The 19,817-nt window shown below is 43.0% G+C and overlaps 1 protein-coding gene across 4 annotated transcripts in view; it reads right to left on the bottom strand.

Annotated features, from left to right (window-relative positions):
- The window catches only part of LOC140105137 (complement factor H-related protein 5-like), a 307,689-nt gene that overhangs the window by 209,016 nt on the left and 78,856 nt on the right, over positions 1-19,817 (bottom strand). For all 4 annotated transcript variants that reach the window (XM_072129066.1, XM_072129065.1, XM_072129064.1 and 1 more), the window contains one exon: positions 642-815. In XM_072129066.1, coding sequence (XP_071985167.1) covers positions 642-815 — 174 coding nt within the window. The remainder of the gene's footprint in view (positions 1-641; positions 816-19,817) is intronic.

The following is a 19,817-nucleotide window of genomic DNA, read 5'->3' as shown; positions in this document are numbered from 1 at the left end:
TACAACACAGTGTAATACAGATGTATTAGATGCTAGGAGGCAGGACTCGGCTCCCGGAGAAGATCGCGCATCCCTGGGGCACTGGCAGACTCTAGGGTAATCGCCGAGGAGGGGTCCAAATCGGTACACATGGCCCTTACATGCCGCGGTCATGCTTGACTGAGGTGTAAGGGGTTAACATCTGCGATCAGAGGAATCTCCATTAGCTTGTTAGCAAAGGGTGTCAGCTATAATATACAGTCGCAACTGTATTTGTCAGCTGTTGCCAGAAGCAGGATGTAGTACTACATCACAATAAGTCCTTGCCGCCCAATGGCATCCCTTAAAAGTACAATTTGTCCATCAGATAACAAGTCCTCATACATCTCTGTAAACGGAAAAATATAAAAGTTTTGAAATAAATGGAGTATAAACGAAATACACAAAAAACAAAAAAGGTCCTGAAGGGGCTAAAACAAGAGACAATGATGTGTATGTACTGGGAACATATCATCGCTGTGTGAAATACATGTTATTTTTTCTTTGTTAGAAGCAAATAAAAACTTAAAAAAAGGTTAAATATTTAAAAAGCTCTATCTGATAAATACAATATCCAATATTTACTTGATCCCTTAATCTATATTTTCAGGTTAGATTCTTACTTAAGCATTTAGGCTCGGGGTTCCATCCAGTGTTAGTACAATCTATTCTCGTCCAATGTCTTGGCAGATAATTTGTCTCACAACTGTAATATATATACTCTCCATTGTTTTTTGGAAACCAATACCATTTGTATAGACTTCCATGTTCAATATCAGGTCTTTCACATGATTTACCTGCAGAGAAACAATATTTTTTTTAAAAGCAGATTTAGGTACATTGAGAAGATGTAAGATTAGAAAGCTATAAATACCAGATGTGGATATATAAAAGTATGTATAAAAATTAGTATAAATATGTATAAAAGTGTCTAAAAATAAACAAGTGAATAGTTATATACATATATAAATACATACATAGATAAATACATAAATAAGTAGATAAATAAATAGATAATTCTTCTTTAGTTGGTTGATTGATATAAAAAATGAGGATATATGTGCCTGAGGCATATGCACATAAAACAAATAAATAAATGAAGTAGAAAAATGCATAATCAATTCAAATAATGATGGTCAATAAATAGCTTATATACACTGGGAATAGAATAGATACCTGATAGATACATATCCTGAAAAATGCTTACAAAAGAAGCTCCAAACTTACTCAAAAAGAATGCCTAAACACTAGAGTCGAGAACAAAAATCCCACAGATCTACCATTGGCCTTTATTACCCGATACACTCACAAACATAAATAAATCAAGGATATCCTATACAAACATTGGAATATCCTGGAAGGGGACAATGCACTAAAGGGGATCCCAAATGCCCCAAGATCACTTTCAGAAGAGCAGCTACCCTGAAAAATATCCTAGCTCCCAGCCAGAACTAACACGGAACTAAATGAATAGAAACCGCTGGGCCAACAGCCCAGGCGAACATACTTCATATGAATGTATTGTATTGCCTTGGTGTGAATCTTAAATTTATGTTTGTTGTATTCCTGTATATGCTGTATGTGGTGCTATTGTAAATATTGTGTAAATGACTGTAATGTGTTAATACTCTTTCAGTAAAGTGTTATTATCGTACCGCAACTGAAATGTTATGTGTTGTTAGTTGGTTATATTGAATAAGCCATGTGTCTGCATAGCATTTTCAGGGTACAATGGAGGGCAAATCTCCTGGGTGCGGTAAATGTTTAGTGTGAATCTTAACCCCTAGGCACAACTGAACGTTAAAGTACGTCCCTGAGGGTAGATAATTCCCGCAGAGGGATGTGCTATAACGTCCTACTTCTGGCACTGGCTCATGAATGGAGCCAGCACCAGAAGCAGCAGCTGTCAGCTGTATATCACAGCTGACACCGCATGCTAACACCCGCGATCATATCCGACTCCGGTCGCGAGTCATAACCCCTTACACGCCATGGTCAGGAATGACACAGCGTGTAAGGGTCTTCCCGCTATGGATCGGATCCCCTGTAACGCTTACTGGGGGAACGGATCCTCTTCTGGGCAGCCCCGAGGTCTGCCAAGTGCCTCGGGGCTGCCCGATCTTCGCGGCAGTCAGGCCCCTTCTGCATGCTCAGACAGTTTACACTGCTCTACAAAGAAAAAGTATTGTAGAGCAGTGAATTGGACTTGAACCAGCGTGTGCCAGTACAGCAGGTTAAAACCACATATGGGGCATCATTGTAGTTGGGAGAAATTGGGTATCAAAATTTGTGGAGCCTTTTTTTCATTTAATCCCTTACTGACATTTGACGTACTATTACTGCATGGCGGGGGGTGCATTCCCGCATTATGCAATAATAAACGGAGCCGGCGCCATAAACTGCGGATGTAGGGTGTATAATATAGCCGACACCCGCCGCTAACACCCGCAAATGGAGATTTCTCCGATCGCAGGTGTTAACCCCTAACCCGCGCTGACAGCGGCGTGTTAGGGGCATTCAACGGAAATCGGAAGCCCCCCCCCCACTTTGTAAGGTGAAAAAGAGCTTGAACAAGCAATCAGTGGATCGCTTGTTCAAGCCAATCTGTAAAAGTTAAAAACATGAAATAAAAGCACATTTTAATAAAAAGAATTTATTAAATAAAGTTAAAGTCCCCTAAACACAAAGATTCCCTATACACATGTAATAAAGTAAAATAAAAAAACAAAATCGCCAAAAAACCCACATATTTGGTATCGCCGCGTCCGTAACAATCCGTACAATAACTCAGAAACATTATTGGACCTGCTCAGTGAACGCCGTAAAAACAAAACCCGAAAAACTCACCAAAAATGTACTTTTTTCATAAAATCTCTTCACAAAGATGTTATGTGCGCCTAAATGGTACCAATGAAAAAGACAACTCAACACGTAAAAAATAAGCCCTAAACTAGCTCCGTCAACCAAAAAATATTGAAGTTACATCTCCGAAAACATGGCGAAAAACAAATGAGATTTCCTCTATATTAGTTTTTTTCCAGTAAAATTGTAAAAATAAATGAAAAACCATATAAATGAAGTATCAGCATAATCATAGTGATCTAGAGAATAAAGATAATATAGTATTTTTAGTGTACGGTGTTCAACCCCCAAAAAATACTTAAAGAAAGTAAACCAAAATTGACAATTTTCTTTTGACTCATACATTCAAGAGTTAATAAAATCTCATCAATAAGCTAATGACCCACTAAAATGAAATATTTGTAAAGTGCATCTCTTGTCGCAAGAAATAAGCCCTTATATGTCCAAAATGCCAATAAAATAAAGATTGTATAGCCAATAAAAAGTGACAATGCATAATCTGTTCTGAATGACGCAGCTTCCCTTCGATGCCCTGGCGTGTGCCCATACAGCAGGTTACCATCACATATGGGGTATTGTTATACACAGCAGAGATTGGGTATCAAATTTTGTGGAGAGTTTTGGTATTTTATCCACTGAGAATTTGTACATTTTTTGAAAAACACATTAATTTAGCCAAAAAATGTTTACTTTCAAAATTTCAGAATTGAATTTTTTTTAACCCCTGTAAAACAATTAAAGGGTTAACAAATTTTATCAAAGTTGTTTTACATACGTTGAGGGGTGTAGTTTCTATAATGGGGTAATTTATGGGGTTTTACTTTTATTTAGGCCTCTCAAAGTGACTTGAAACCTAAGCAGGTCCCTCATTAGCAAGATTTTGCGTTTTTTATGAAAATGTGAAAAATCACACCTAACATTCAAAGCCCCATAACGTCCTACAGAGATGAGAGGACGCATAAAAAACTATATAAGAGAATGTATAAAGAATACATTAGGTGAATGATAGTTATTACGTTTTTTTTGTGGTTATGACTATGTGTGGAAAAAGTAGAACATTTTGAAGTTCGAAAATCGAGAAGTTTTCCAAATTTTCACCAAACATCTGATTTTCTCATAAATGCAAAATGTACCACCAAAATTTTTCAACTTACATGAAGTACAAAGTGTCACGAGAAAAGAATTTCAAAATCACTTGGATATGTTAAAGCGTTTCAAAGTTATAACCACTTATAGTGACACAGGGCAGATTTGAAAAAATGGGCCGTGCCAGGAAGGTGAAAAGTGGCTTCGGCGTTAAGGGGTTAATCAATGACAAATGTTTAATTTTCCACAGAAAATTACTGTAAATTAATTAATGTATTAAAAAAAAAAAGTTATGATTTTTTTTTAAATTTATTGTTTTCAGGAAGATAGTTTAACTACCTGAATAAGTTGTTGAATAATATTTTCCATATGTCTGCTTTATATTTTCATAATTTTTGAAATATCTAGATCATTTTTATGATGTCACATATAATTTATTTTATAATTTATTTTGATGTTTCTGTATTTTCAGAATTGACTTTTTTTTTGATAATTACTGTTTTCAATGAAATTTTAAATATATAACTTTAAAACCCCCTATATATCAACCCATTTTTAAATCTGTACCCCTCAAACTATCAGAAACAGCTTTTAGGAAGATTGTTAACCCTTTGAGATCTTTATCGTAATGAAATCAAAATGGTGAAATTTAGAAATTTTGTCGGTAATACGTTCATTTAACCCTAAAATTTACACATTTCCAAAAGAAAAAAAAAGAGGAAACCCATCTAAAAATTTGGAATGCAATTTCTCCCGAGTACCGAGACCCCCTACATGTGGCCGTCACATGTTTTAAGGGCACACAGAGAGGCGCAGAAGGGAAGGAGCGCCCTGCAGCTGCCAGGATTTTTGTTTCCTCATTGGCCCCTTTTGTAGGTTATAAAACTTTTTGCTTTTTCATTATTGGGGCCATGTGACAGTATTTTTTCTACAGGATGAGATGCTTTTTCCAGTGTTACCATTTTAGGGTTGGTATTTCCTATTGTTGAAAATTTATTAGCTTATTTTTGACGGCAGGAGTAGAAAAGCATCAATTCTGTACTGGAGTTTTTACTACCTTCTTTGTTGTTCACCATATTGCCTAATAATCATGTTATCTTTATTCTCTTGGTCAGTACGATTACAGGGATTCCATACTATCATTTGTGCATCGCCGTCTTCCAAGTGACATAGCATTTCTACTTTTGTGGCTATGGAGCTGGTTGATGGCTTGTTTTTGCGGGACATGTTGTACTTTGCAACAGTATAATTTCGAATTTCAAGGAAATTTATAAAATCAAACTTTTTAGGTGCCAGGTTAGTTCTGAGGGGCTTTTAAAAGCCTATTCATTACAAAACCCCAATTAGTCACTATGAGTATTTCACAGGAATGAAAACAACGTATGTTTATTTACACCTAAAATTTTTGCATTTCAAAATAGTATAAGTGTAAAATAGTTAGGGAGATTTGGTGCACAATTTCTCTCCAAAATGGAAATACATCACTTGCAGTTTTACGCTGGTATTTGGGCACACAGCAGGGCACAGAAGGGAAGAAGCCCCAATGGGCTTTTTAAGGGTAGGTTTTGCTTCAGTCATTTACAGGCACAATGATTTGTTTCAGTGCCCCAGAGATAAATAGAGGAATAGTAAAAACCCACAGCAAGTGACCCCATTTTGGCAACTAAAGCCCTCACAGAATGTATCAAGAGGTATAGTGAGTATTTTGACCACACAGATGTTCTACGGAATTTGATAACACTTGGCTATAAAAACCCTTTTTCACAATGGTTTAAATAAAATAATGCACACATAGATGGTTCTGCAGTTTTTCCTGTATTTGGCAATACCCACCCCATATGTGGCTGTAAACTGTATTGGCATACATCAGGGCACAGATAGGAACTAGCGCTTTTTGGCTTTCAAAGGTCAGACTTTGCAGGAATTTCAGGTTCTATACCACATTTGCAAAGCCCCTAAGGTACCGTGGGAATCCTCCAAATATGACCCTTTTTTGAAAACTTCACCTTTCATAGAATTTATCAAGCTGTATAAGGAGTATTTTAAGAATTGGGCTTTGTTAGTAAATATGAGATTTTTTTCCAGAAAAAAAATCTTTGTAGTTTCTTTCATTTTTCACAAAGGGTTAATGGGAAAATGCAAACTAAAATCCGTAAGCTAATTTATTTTTTTTGCAGCACGTTGTGAGCCACAGAAGGGGGGGGGGGGCGCAGTTATGCTTTTGAAGGGGAGATATGCCATGATTACTTTTCAGGGCTGTTGAAAACTGAGCAAGTATATATTTACACCCTCCCCCCCAAATGACTCCATTTAACAAGCTACACATTTCAGGAAAATTTACTTGGTGGTGTAGTTATCATTGTTTACACACTGGTCTTTTCCAGAACTTATTACACAATGGATGGTGCAACATAAAATTTGTTTGTTTGGCAGATTCTACTGTGTACAGTACTACTCTATATGTGGCTTTAATCTGTTGTCCAGGTATAAAGTAGGGCTCAGAAGGCAAGAACTAGATTATATTAGATTATAATTTGAGCTGTAGATTATGGATTTTGTACGGCTGGCTTTAGGGCGCCATGATATATTTGCAATTTCCCAAAGGATCCCTCAAATCTACTCCATTATAGAAACTATACTTCTATCTGGGGTTGTCGTAATTATATTTTTGCCTTGGTAAAAATTGAAATGTAGACATTTTTCTGCTGGTATGCCATCTTAATGTCTTATATATGGGGATCATTTACTTACCCGGTCCTGTCGCGTTCCAGCGGCGCTTTCTCCAATGAGGATTGGATCGGTCGTGCGCCCGATGTCCACCAGGTGTTGCTGCTGCGCCGAGGTCCGCCGGAGTTCACCAACCTATTCCTGGTGCATGTGAGTGATTGATTTTGTGACACAATTCGTCGGATTTTCCAACGGCCACGCCCCCCGATTTCTGTCACGTGAAAGCCGGTGCGATGGCGCCAAAATCCGCACGCATGCGACAAAATCCCAGCGGAATTTGGCGCAAAACTGAAAAAGTCGGGAACCCCGACGAAAGTGCGGCCGCGGAGCCCTTAGTAAATGAGCCCCATTGTGTCCAGCCTGTGCCAAACAAAATATGCATCGCTAAAATTGTTACTCAGAGTACAGTATTTGAGACATACAGATCTACAGGCATCCCCCGGGTTAAATACAAGATAGGTTCAATAGGTTTGTTCTTAAGTTTAGTTTGTATGTAAGTCGGAACTGTAAGTCGGAACTGTATATTTTATAATTGTAACCCCAGCCAGAATTTTTTTGGTTTCTGTGACAATTAGATTTTAAAAATGTTGGATTGTCATAAGAACCAAGATTAATAATAAAGCTTAATTACAGACACCTTTTATAACTGTTACAGCTGTATATTGTAGCCTGGGACTAAAGTACAGTAAATTACCAATTACCAGTGGTCTGTTTGTAACTAGGGGCCATCTGTAAGTCAGGTATTCTTAAGTAGGGGGCTGACAGTGTTTACTTAGATGATTTGTGGGCAATGCTGTTTGCAGAGACTCATCAAGGGGTATAATGGGAATTTGGGGGTGAGGGCTTGGGGGGGGGGGGGAGCTTTCTAGTTGCAAACACCAGGGAATGTAATTATTTGCAACAAATAAATGGTGTTAATTAGAGATGAGCGAACACACTCGTTCGAGCATTAGCGTACTCGAAACTGCTCGTTGCTCGGACGAATATTTCGCCAGCTCGAGAAAATCACAAGCCAGGAGACTCTGCACTCCCCCCAGCATCACGTGGCACACTTACACGTCGATAGCAGTGGTTGGCTGGCCTGATCAGGTGACCCTGGAATAGACTAGCCCCTGCCCACGCTGCTCGCATCATTCTCTGTCTGGATGCCGTTAGGGAGAGAGCTGCTGCTGCTGCAGGCATAGCGTTAGGGTGTTATATTAGCTCACTGTTAGGCAGGAGTGAGTCTACAAGAACCCAACAGCCGTTGTTTGGGCTAGAATATTTTTTTTTTTATTTGCTTGTGGCTGGGCTTGCTGGCACTAGTAGTGCAGCTAGTACCATATTGCAACGAATTTGCAGGGAGACTTGCGAATGTTCTATTTAGCTCTTTGTGACACACATATCCATCTCAAACACCTATGTGGGACAATTTATTAGGGGTTTGAATGAATCTGCCGATTTTTCTTTTTTTTTTTTTTTTCAAAACTTAAAGTGACAGGCACACCACAAAATCCAGTTGTGTGCTGTCAGTGTAGGTTAGAAACTAGCCATAGCAATCATCATCATGTTTTATGGTTGCTGTGTGATTTCTTCTGATTGTTTTGTTAAAAAAAAACAAAAACAAAAGAACACAAAAAAACAACTTACAGTTTACACTTTAATTTTGAAAATGTTGAACCCGAGGGCTAGGGGTAGGGATAGAGGGCATGGGCTTCCAACTACTGCAGGGGTCAGAGGCTGTGGTGAGACACCACCTGCTGATGAGGGAGCAGGGGAATGCCGCAAAGCTACACTCCCTAGGTTCATGTCTCAAGTTACTGGGACTCGTGGTAGAGCACTGTTGAGGCCAGAACAGTACGAACAGGCGATGTCGTGGATTGCGGACAATGCTTCTAGCCATTTGTCCACCAGTCAGTCTTCCACGCAGTCCACCCATGTCACCGAAATCAGCACTCCTCCAGCTCCTCCACCTCAGCCTCCTTCCCCCCAGTCTGCCCCCTCCCAGGAAAATTTGGCATTTGAACCGACATACTCTGAGGAACTGTTTTCTGGACCCTTCCCAGAGTCACAAACCACTTGTCCGGTTGCTGCTGAGCTCTTTCCCGATGCCCAGGTTTTCCACCGGTCGCAGTCTGTGGGTGATGATGATATTGTTGATGTAGTGGAAGAAGTGCGTAAAGAGCTGTCGGACGATGAGGAGACACGGTTGTCAGACAGTGGTGAAGTTCTTGTCAGGGCAGGAAGTCCGAGGGGGGAGCAGACTGAGGGATCGGAGGATGATGAGGTGACAGACCCAAGCTGGGTGGATAGGCCGGGTGAACACAGTGCTTCTGAGATGAGTCCTCGATGAGAACAGGTTGGAAGAGGCAGTGGTGGGGCCAGACGGAGAGGCAGGGCCAGAGCTGGTGCATCAGCGCCTAATGTTTCACGTAGTGAAGCTCCCGTGGTGAAGGCTAGATTTTCGGAAGTCTGGAGGTTCTTTAAAGAAACACCGGATGACCGACGGACTGTGGTGTGCAACCTGTGCCACACCAGGATCAGCAGGGGTTCCACCACTACCAGCTTAACCACCACCAGTATGCGCAGGCATATGAATGCTAAACACCCCACTCAATGGAACCAAGGCCGTTCACCTCCGTCCGGGCACACCACTGCTCCTTCCCCTGTGTCATCTGCTGCCTCTGCTAGTCATCCCCCTGCCCAGGGCCCTGGTCCAAGCACCTCCCGTGTGAAAACCACACCGTCGCCTCCACAATCCTCCACAGCATCCACCAATGTCTCCATGCGCAGCGTCCAGCTCTCTATACCCCAAAATCTGGAGAGCAAGAGGAAATACAGTGCACTCACCCACATGCCCAAGCCCTTAACGTCCACATCTCCAAATTACTTAGCATGGAGATGCTGCCCTATAGGCTGGTAGAGACCGAGGCCTTTCGCAACCTTATGGCGGCGGCCGCCCCTCGGTATTCGGTCCCCAGCCGCCACTACTTTTCCCGATGTGCCGTCCCAGCCCTGTACCAGCACTTGTCAGAAAACATCATCCGTGCCCTGACCAATGCCGTTTCTGACAAGGTCCACCTGACCACGGACACGTGGACAATGTGCTGCCGGGCAGGGCCACTATGTATTGCTGACGGCACATTGGGTTAACTTGGTGGAGGCTGGGACCGAGTCTGACCCTGGGGCTGGTCATATACTGCCGATGCCGAGGATTGCGGGGCCTACCTCGGTCCAGGTCTCTCAGGCCTAGTATCCCTCCTCCTCCTACCACCCCTCCTCCAGCTCCTCCTACGAATTACCATCCATGGGCATGGCGCCATCAGTCGGTAGCTCTAGGCACAGCAGCAGTGCCGTCGCTAAGCGACAGCAGGTGGTGCTCAAACTGCTGAGCCTAAGCAACAAAAGGCACACCGCCCAAGAGCTATTACAGGGAATCACGGCGCAGACTGATCTGTGGCTGGCACCGCTGAACCTGAAGCCAGGCATGGTTGTGTGTGACAACAGCCGTAACCTGGTGGCGGCTCTGCAACTCGGCAGACTGACACATGTGCCATGCCTGGCCCATGTGTTAAATCTCATAGTTCAGCGTTTCCTCAAGACATACCCCAATCTGTCTGATTTGCTCACAAAGGTGCGCCGCATCTGTGCGCATTTCAGGAAGTCCAGCACAGATGCTGCCACTCTCAGGGCAGTGCAGCGCCGCCTCCAACTGCCTGCTCACCGACTGTTGTGTGACGTGCCAACAAGGTGGAATTCAACATTAACCATGTTATCCAGAGATTACCAGCAGCGCAGAGCGATTGTAGACTGCCAGATGTCAACTTCCACCAGAACTGGTATCAGGTCAGTCAGCTTCCTCAAGTCTACAATGAGGAGTGGACGTGGATGTCTGATATCTGTCAAGTGCTGAGTAACTTTGAGGAGTCAACACAGACGGTCAGTGGCGATGCCGCCATCATTAGCCTCACCATCCCGCTGCTTGGCCTGTTGAAAAACTCTCTGGTCAGCATGAAGTCAGAAGCTTTGCGCTCGTCACAAGAGACGGGGGAAGAAGATTCCCTAGTTGATAGCCAAAGCACCCTCAGGTCTGTTTCTCAGCGCATATCGGAGGAGGTGGAGGAGGATGAGGAGGAAGAGGAGGAGAATGTTGGCGAGACAGAAGAGGGGAGCATTGTTCAGTCCTTCACTGTTCAGCGTGTATGGGCAGAAGAAGAGGCAGAAGAAGAGTATGGGGAGCATTGTTCAGTCCTTCACTGTTCAGCGTGTATGGGCAGAAGAAGAGGAGTTGGAGGAGGAGGAAATGGAGAGTCAGGCCGGTGAGGGGAGTGAATTCTTGTGCGTTGGTATTCTGGCACATATGGCAGATTTCATGCTAGGCTGCCTATCCCGTGACCCTCGCGTTCAAAGAATTTATTCCAGCACCGATTACTGGGTATTTACTCTCCTGGACCCAAGGTACAAGCAAAATCTTTTCACTCTCATCCCTGGAGAGGAAAGGAGTGTGAGAATGCATGAATTCCAGCAGGCCCTGGTACACAAGCTGAAACAGTATTTCCCTTCTGACAGCACTAGCGGCAGAGGATGTACTTCTGCGGGACAAGTAGCGAGGGAGAGTAGGTTAGCAGGCAGCTTGTCCCGCACTGGCAGAGGTACGCTTTACAAGGCCTTTGCCAGTTTTATGTCACCCCAGCAAGACACTGTCACCTGTCCCCAGTCTCGGCAGAGTAGGGCTGATCTTTACAGAAAGATGGTGAGGGAGTACGTAGCTGACCATACCATCGTCCTAAAAGATCACACAGCTCCCTACAACTACTGGGTTTCAAAGCTGGACATGTGGCACGAACTGGCGCTGTATGCCTTGGAAGTTCTTGCCTGCCCTGCCGCTAGCGTGTAGTCCGAGCGGGTTTTCAGTGCAGCTGGTGGCATCATCACCGATAAGCAAACACGCCTGTCGACTGACAGCGCTGACAGCGCTGACAGGCTGACGCTTATCAAGATGAATAAAGCCTGGATTTCTCAGGATTTCCATTCTCCACCAGGTGAAGGAAGCTCAACCTGAATAATTTCTGCACTCCTCCTCCTCATTTTCCTCCTTCTCCTCCTCTTTGTACACTAAAGCAGAGGAAACTGGCTATTTTTTACCAGGGCCAACTAGCTCTAGCTATAGTACTCTATGCATTTAATTTTTCTGGAGGGCCACCTACCCGGTCCTCTGGTTTGAAAACTTTTTTGGACTGCTACAGACACTATCCAAATTAAATTGTCTCCATAGCAGCCTCCACACGTCGTCTTTTTAGCTGCCTCCCCACGTTGTCTCCATTGCTACCTCCACACGTCATCTCCATAGCTGCCTCCCAAAGTCGTCCATATAGCTGCCTCCATACATCGTCCCTTTATCAAACGAGCTGTGTCAGGCAGAATTTTGGGTTGTTTTCATGGCTTCCACATCAAACTTGTTAACTTTGTCGCCACCCTGCTGTGTTATCCACAAAATATACTGGCAAACTTTTATCATTTACCGATATTATTTCAGCGCTTTTTATGCATCTGCTTACATTAACCTCACCCGCCATAACCCAAACTTATAAGAACACTACTACACTAACCCAGCCTGCTTTGAAAATTATAATTTTTTTCAAAGTAAACGCTTCTGGCCCCCAGGGCAATTTTGGGTTGGGAGGAGCCGAGAGACAGGGGCTTGGACAGGCGAAAGCTCCCCTGGCAGCGGAGCACCAGCTCCATCCCAAGATCCAACTAACATAGTTTTAACTGCAGCACCTTTAATACTACTACCTTACTGCCTCCATACATCGTCCCCTTATCAAACGAGCTGTGTCAGGCAGAATTTTCAGGTGTTTCACCAGATACATAATGGAACTCAGCCTATTTGTCACCACCATGCTGGAGACCTGAAGTTGCAATCATAGCAGTGCAATATGGATGCCCCTTACTGTCGCTCTTAATCATGGACCACTTACGAAAAAACTATTAAAAATAGAACCGCTATGCTATTCGATTATTCCTAGGTGAAATATTCAAACGACCCAGCCTGCTTTGAAAATTATAATTTTTTCAAAGTAAACGCTTCTGGCCCCCAGGTCCATTTGGGGTTGGGAGGAGCCAAGAGACAGGGGCTTGGACAGGCAAAAGCTCGCCTGGCAGCAGACCGCCATCTCCATCCCAAGATTAGGCAGCCTCAGAGGCATCCATGCATACTGCCCCTGCTGTTTCCTGTCCATTTTGCCTCCACGATCCTCCACAGCATCCACCAATGTCTCCATGCGCAACTTTCAACTCTCTATACCCCAGACGCTGGAGCACGAGAGGATATGCAGCACATCATGCCCTTATCAAACGAGCTGTGTCAGGCAGAATTTTCAGGTGTTTCACCAGATACATAATGGAACTCGGCCCATCTGTCGCCGCCATGCTGGAGACCTGAAGTTTCAATCATAGAAGCAATATGGATGCCCCATACTGTCACTCTTAATCATGGAAGTCGTCTCCATGGCTGCCTCCACATGTCGTCCCCTTATCAAACGAGCGGTGTCAGGCTGATTTTTCATCATTTTCTGAGGTTTCCAGGTGTTTGGCCAAGCTTCCCTGTGCAGACCCTTGGTCCCCTTGAAAAATGCTCGAGTCTCCCATTGACTTCAATGGGGTTCGTTATTCGAGACGACCACTCGAGCATCGGGAAAAGTTTGTCTCAAATAACTAACACCCGAGCATTTTAGTGCTCGCTCATCTCTAGTTTTTATCCTTTGTATATGTCTTACTATAATTGTTGATAAGTTGCCACTCTCTGACCTCATGCTGCTTCTGCCACCTCCACACTCTGTCATTGTGCCACTTTCTGACCTCCTTCTGCTGTTGCCACCTCCACACTCTGTCATTGTGCCACTCTGTGGCCTACCATGTTGCCGTCCCCTCCACACTGTCATTGTGCCACTCTGTGGCCTTCTGCTGCTGCTCCCGCCGCAGCCTCCACGCTGTGCCATTGTGCCACTCTGTGGCCTGCCATGTTTCCGTCACCTCCATAATTGGTCATTGTGCCACTCTGCGGCCTACTTATGCTGCTGCTAACTGACTGCTGTCTCCCTGGAACACCCTGTGATTTCCATAATGTTGTTTTCACCCTCCATCGCTGTATGATGTTGCCATGAGGATTGATAGCCAAAAGTAGGAGTGGATACAGAACACAGAGGACATGCAAATATCCCCTTTTCTGGTCATCTCTGTTTTGGATCCACTCCTGTTTGTTTTTGGCTTTAGTGATACTGAGCAAAATTACCGCCGACACCCTCTGCACCCTTGGGGGGTTTCTAAATGTATCTGCGTTTAACCGGTTTTGTTGTAATCTATGGAATCATCTGATGTCAGTGTAAAAAGAGTGCAGATGTTATAGTGGGATATTGGCCCTCAGCTCAGTCCTTTTGAGCTGGCACAGATGTTACCTTGTCAGGCTGCATTCCCGCTTTGCTTATTTGGTGAAGTTGGCCTCTGCAAGTGCCCATGGAATTGGGAATACTAAGAGCGACGGCTGTCATGTGTCATGAAGACCAAACCATGCTCCCTATGCATATTTAAGCATAGCACAATGTTCTACAACACCCTACAGACTCTCTGCAGCAAGGAAATACCTGTTTTTTAACGTGATTCATCATGATTCGATTCTAGTCGAATCAAATTTTTTCAGGAAATTCTGTGAATCGGGTCAAACCTAATTTCAACAAATTCGCCCATCTCTAGTCACATTATCATGTGTATCTTGTGTACTGTTCCACTGGCAACCATCTGAGAACAGGTATTTCCAGAGTATCCAGAGGCTTGTCAGAGATGTCAGAGGCTTGAAAAAGCCTGATTCTGTGTGTAATGGCCAGTTGCCGTGGACGTGTCATGCATCTTCCTGTAATGCCACTTGCTGAATAAAGCATCCAACAATGTGCCACTCTGTGGGCTATTTGGGGTTGGATTACGTGTCGGGGCTACATAGCAGAGGACAGTACTCTGCTGTTTTGTTACATGTTAGCCCCCGGAACCAGGACTCCTGCAAAAGGTTATAGGAGTAAAGACTCGTACTGCAAGCAGCCTTTTGCAGCAAACATTTTCATGTCTATTACAGCTACATAAAAGTAATGTAGCTGGTATCCTTAGTAATATTCACTGCAGGAAAAGAACAAAGATGGACGGTGGTCAGAAAATATACTTCCACCACCAATGACTGCCAGACATAACTCCTTGCCTCCAGTTGCGTCATGCTCCTTCTCCACTTCTTCTTCTCTTCCCTTCTTATTTAGTCAGTTTCAGGACCATTTGTCTCGGCACAAAACTACATACTGCCCAAAGTTTTGACAAATTCCTTCCCGACCCCTATCTCCCTGGTTTACCTGAAACTATTTAAAAAACATAGGAATAAAATGAACCTTTTTTGAAAAAACAGACACTTTGTGGGAAAACTTATTTGTAAAAGAGGTTTTAAGTACAAAATGTTTTATTCCAATGAGACTACCATGGAAACGTCCCAAGCAAGGTTGAAGCATATCCTGTGCTTTGCGCATGTACTAAACTTGGTGGTGAAAAGGATCATGGGCAACTACACAAACCTGCCAGAGCTGCTGCATGGGGTGTGTGGTGTGTATGGACATTTTGAGCATTTACACCTGAATGCTGCAGAAGAACTTTTGGTTGCCCACCCTACATCTCTTATATGATTTACAAACTCAGTGTTTTTCATATGCTGAAAAGGGTGTGTGAGCTGAAGCAGCCAATATTTGAGTTCCAGCATGGTGGAGTCAAAGTAATGACTAAATGCACTTAACGACCACAGACTGGATCTTCATGAGGGACATTTGTGCCATGATGCAGTGCTTTCAATATGCCACCAATATGGAGAGCACTGATCTCACCATCTTCAACGCTACCATCCTTATCTTCATCCTGCTTGAAAAAGCTCTTCAGGCCATGGAGGATATAATGATTGCAAAGGAGGACGAAGAGGAGATACTTTTATCAGGCCAGTCCACACATGGCTTGCAGGGTGGGTTGCTGGTCCAACAGTCGAACAGGTACTCCACTGCTTTTGGAGGAGGATGAGTTTTTCTCACTAAAGGTTCAATGGCAGTACAAGACTAGGAAGACGTAGGAACCAAGGCTGCAGTTTTTTAACTAACATTACAGTTTAAAATACCTTAAAGAAAATAATTATTTGAGGCTTTGTACATTTTGATTGGGATGCAATTAAAGAATATTTCAGTAATTCAGTAAAAATGAGGTTCCCCGTGTATGGGGTAGTAGAAAGTTGGTCCATAGGCTATGGGGATAATCGTAGATTGTGGCTATTATAGCTATGAAGTTTTCCTGGTGCCATTATAAGAACAGTGACAGATATATCCTACCACACTTTTTAACACATAATTTATACAATTGGGGTGATTTATAAATCATGACTATCTCAAAAAAGGAACATTATAATAAATATAATAAATACATTTTCATACATAATATGAATTTCATTAAAAGCTAGCATTATATATGCTTATATAAAATGTATATAGAGAAATGGTAAAAACATATACAGATATATACATATACACTCACCAGCCTCTTTATTAGGTACACCATGCTAGTAACGGGTTGGACCCCCTTTTGCCTTCAGAACTGCCTCAATTCTTCATGGCATAGATTCAACAAGGTGCTGGAAGCATTCCTCAGAGATTTTGGTCCATATTGACATGATGGTATCACACAGTTGACGCAGATTTGTCGGCTGCACATCCATGATGCGAATCTCCCGTTCCACCACATCCCAAAGATGCTCTATTGGATTGAGATCTGGTGACTGTGGAGGCCATTTGAGTATAGTGAACTCATTGTCATGTTCAAAAAACCAGTCTGAGATGATTCCAGCTTTATGACATGGCGCATTATCCTGCTGAAAGTAGCCATCAGATGTTGGGTACATTGTGGTCATAAAGGGATGGACATGGTCAGCAACAATACACAGGTAGGCTGTGGCGTTGCAACAATGCTCAATTGGTACCAAGGGGCCCAAAGAGTGCCAAGAAAATATTCCCCACACCATGGCACCATCACCACCAGCCTGAACCGTTGATACAAGGCAGGATGGATCCATGCTTTCATGTTGTTGACGCCAAATTCTGACCCTACCATCCGCAGCAGAAATCGAGACTCCTCAGACCAGGCAACGTTTTTCCAATCTTCTACTGTCCAATTTCGATGAGCTTGTGCAAATTGTAGCCTCATTTTCCTGTTCCTAGCTGAAAGGAGTGGCACCCGGTGTGGTCTTCTGCTGCTGTAGCCCATCTGCCTCAAAGTTCGACGTACTGTGCGTTCAGAGATGTTTTTCTGACTACCTTGGTTGTAACGGGTGGCGATTTGAGTCACTGTTGCCTTTCTATCAGCTTGAACCAGTCTGCCCATTCTCCTCTGACCTCTGGCATCAACAAGGCATTTCCGCCCACAGAACTGCCGCTCACTGGATGTTTTTTTCTTTTTCGGACCATTCTCTGTAAACCCTAGAGATGGTTGTGCATGAAAATCCCAGTAGATCAGCAGTTTCTGAAATACTCAGACCAGCCCTTCTGGCACCAACAACCATGCCACGTTCAAAGGCACTCAAATCACCTTTCTTCCCCATACTGATGCTTGGTTTGAACTGCAGGAGATTGTCTTGACCATGTCTGCATGCCTAAATGCACTGAGTTGTCGCCATGTGATTGGCTGATTAGAAATTAAGTGCTAACGAGCAGTTGGACAGGTGTACCTAATAAAGTGGCCGGTGAGTGTGTACTGCACTATAGTACCATATGAAGCTAAAATATAAATTAGTCACTGGCCCTGCATCATATTATCAGTAAACACATGCAGTTCTTTAGACTGCCTTAAAAAGCGCAAGCATTAATTATCCCTGACTGACCTGCTAGTCTCTGGCACTGCGCTTTTGGAATAAACAGGTTCAGTGAACATAGATACTGCAATTAAGAAAAACATATATAGGATATAGTTAAAAGTTTGTAGTAAATGTTACTAAGACTGGTAATGTAAGGTATCACTGTATGATGCACATAGTAATAAGGCAGGTAACTTATAACTGTATGATACTGTAAATGCATATATAGTTATAAGAGTGTTTACCAAACATAAATATGAATCAAAATGATTATATATGATCACAATTATGAGAGAGAGGACCTTCAAAAACTTCTCATAAAAACCTATAACCTCCCTAAGCCAAAAGAGAACACTTAGAGGCGCAAATAGGTCTCAGACTGGTAGTGTAAGGTAACACTGATGCAAATACTACTAAGCCTAGCATTGTAAGAAAACACTGACACAAATGGGTATAAGACTGGTATTTTATCATGATTGAACTGCAAAGTATAGTGTTTTAGTTCCTTTAAGATTATTTTTATTCAAGGTTTCATAGAATATAGTGAAATATAAACATAGTAAAGTATAACTATGATGCAACTGCCTTTAGGGCATGCATAGAGTAACAACCAGACATTCGTGTTAAGAAATGTGAAAACTATATAGGCAACAGAGCTTTCACTAGAACAGGGGTCAGGAACCTTTTTGGCTGAGAGAGCCATAAGCGCCACATACTTTAAAATATAATTCAGCGAGAGCCGTACAATATGTTTAAAGGGACACTGTACCAAGCCACAACTGGGCCGAAACACTGGTAATTAGCTGTAAAATAAAAACTAGATAATTTACATGCGAGCTTGCAATCCATAACATCTCGTCCAGCACTCTGGCTTCTTTTTAATGTGCTGCCTGGATCTGGCTTCTTCCCACCTGATGATGAGAGATGCAGCTTTCAGGCATGCGCAGAAGAAGGAAGAAGCCAGAGTGCTGGGCGAGATGTCCTGCATGGCAAGCTCCAATGTAAATTATCTAGTTTTTATTTTACAGGGAATTACCATTGTTGTGGTCCAGTGGTGGCCTAGTACAGCATGGACAGACACTGTTACACACAAGCCTCAGCTGCTGCAGAACCTCCTCATACATGCAAAGACGACAGGAGAAAGACCTGCCGTCTTTGTATCCCGCAGAGTCACTTACTCTGGACATTTACGAGATGAGTACCACTCACCCCACCGTTATCAGATGGGTTGTAGACAATGGGACAGAGCCCATTGTTTGTGGCCTGCAAAATGCCCCCATGTTAATGTGCATGTGGCCTAATATTGCACACACACACACAGTACAATACATATGACACACTGACTGCACACACAATACAATACATATGACACACTGATACTGAACACACAGTACAATACATATGACACACTGATACTGAACACACAGTACAATACATATGACACACTGATACTGAACACACAGTACAATACATATGACACACTGATACTGAACACACAGCACAATACATATGGCCCACTGATACTGCGCACACACACACACACACAGTACACTACATATGACACACTGATACTACACACACAGCACAATACATATGGCACACTGATACTGCGCACACACACACACACACAGTACACTACATATGACACACTGATACTACACACACAGCACAATACATATGGCACACTGATACTGCACACACAGCACAATACATATGACCCACTGATACTGCGCACACACACACACACACAGTACACTACATATGACACACTGATACTACACATACAGCACAATACATATGGCACACTGATACTGCACGCACAGCACAATACATATGACACACTGATACTGCACACACAGCACAATACATATGACACACTGATACTACACACACAGCACAATACATATGACCCACTGATACTACACACACAGTACAATACACATACCCATACCTCCCAACTTTTCACAAATAGAAAGAGGGACATTAACCACGCCCTTGGCCACACCCCCTAGCCACACCCCCTTCTCGCTGTTCAGTGATTGTTTTCTTTCAAAGCTGAATTTTAAAAAGGTGATCACATAATTTTTGAAAGCCTCAGAGTGCGGTTACATGTACCACTAGCGCTACATTTACAAATGCAACGCTAGTGTATTGGGCGCGTCTTGGCTCAATCGCATTTGCGTTTCCAATGAAAGCATGTGATCGCTAAGCAATCACATGGAAATGCAAATGA

The sequence above is a fragment of the Engystomops pustulosus genome, chromosome 10 (genome assembly GCF_040894005.1).
Source record: "Engystomops pustulosus chromosome 10, aEngPut4.maternal, whole genome shotgun sequence".
In the NCBI taxonomy this organism is placed as follows: Eukaryota; Metazoa; Chordata; class Amphibia; order Anura; family Leptodactylidae; genus Engystomops; species Engystomops pustulosus.
Note: the sequence above shows the minus strand (reverse complement) of the source record. Positions and strands in the feature narration are given on the sequence as shown.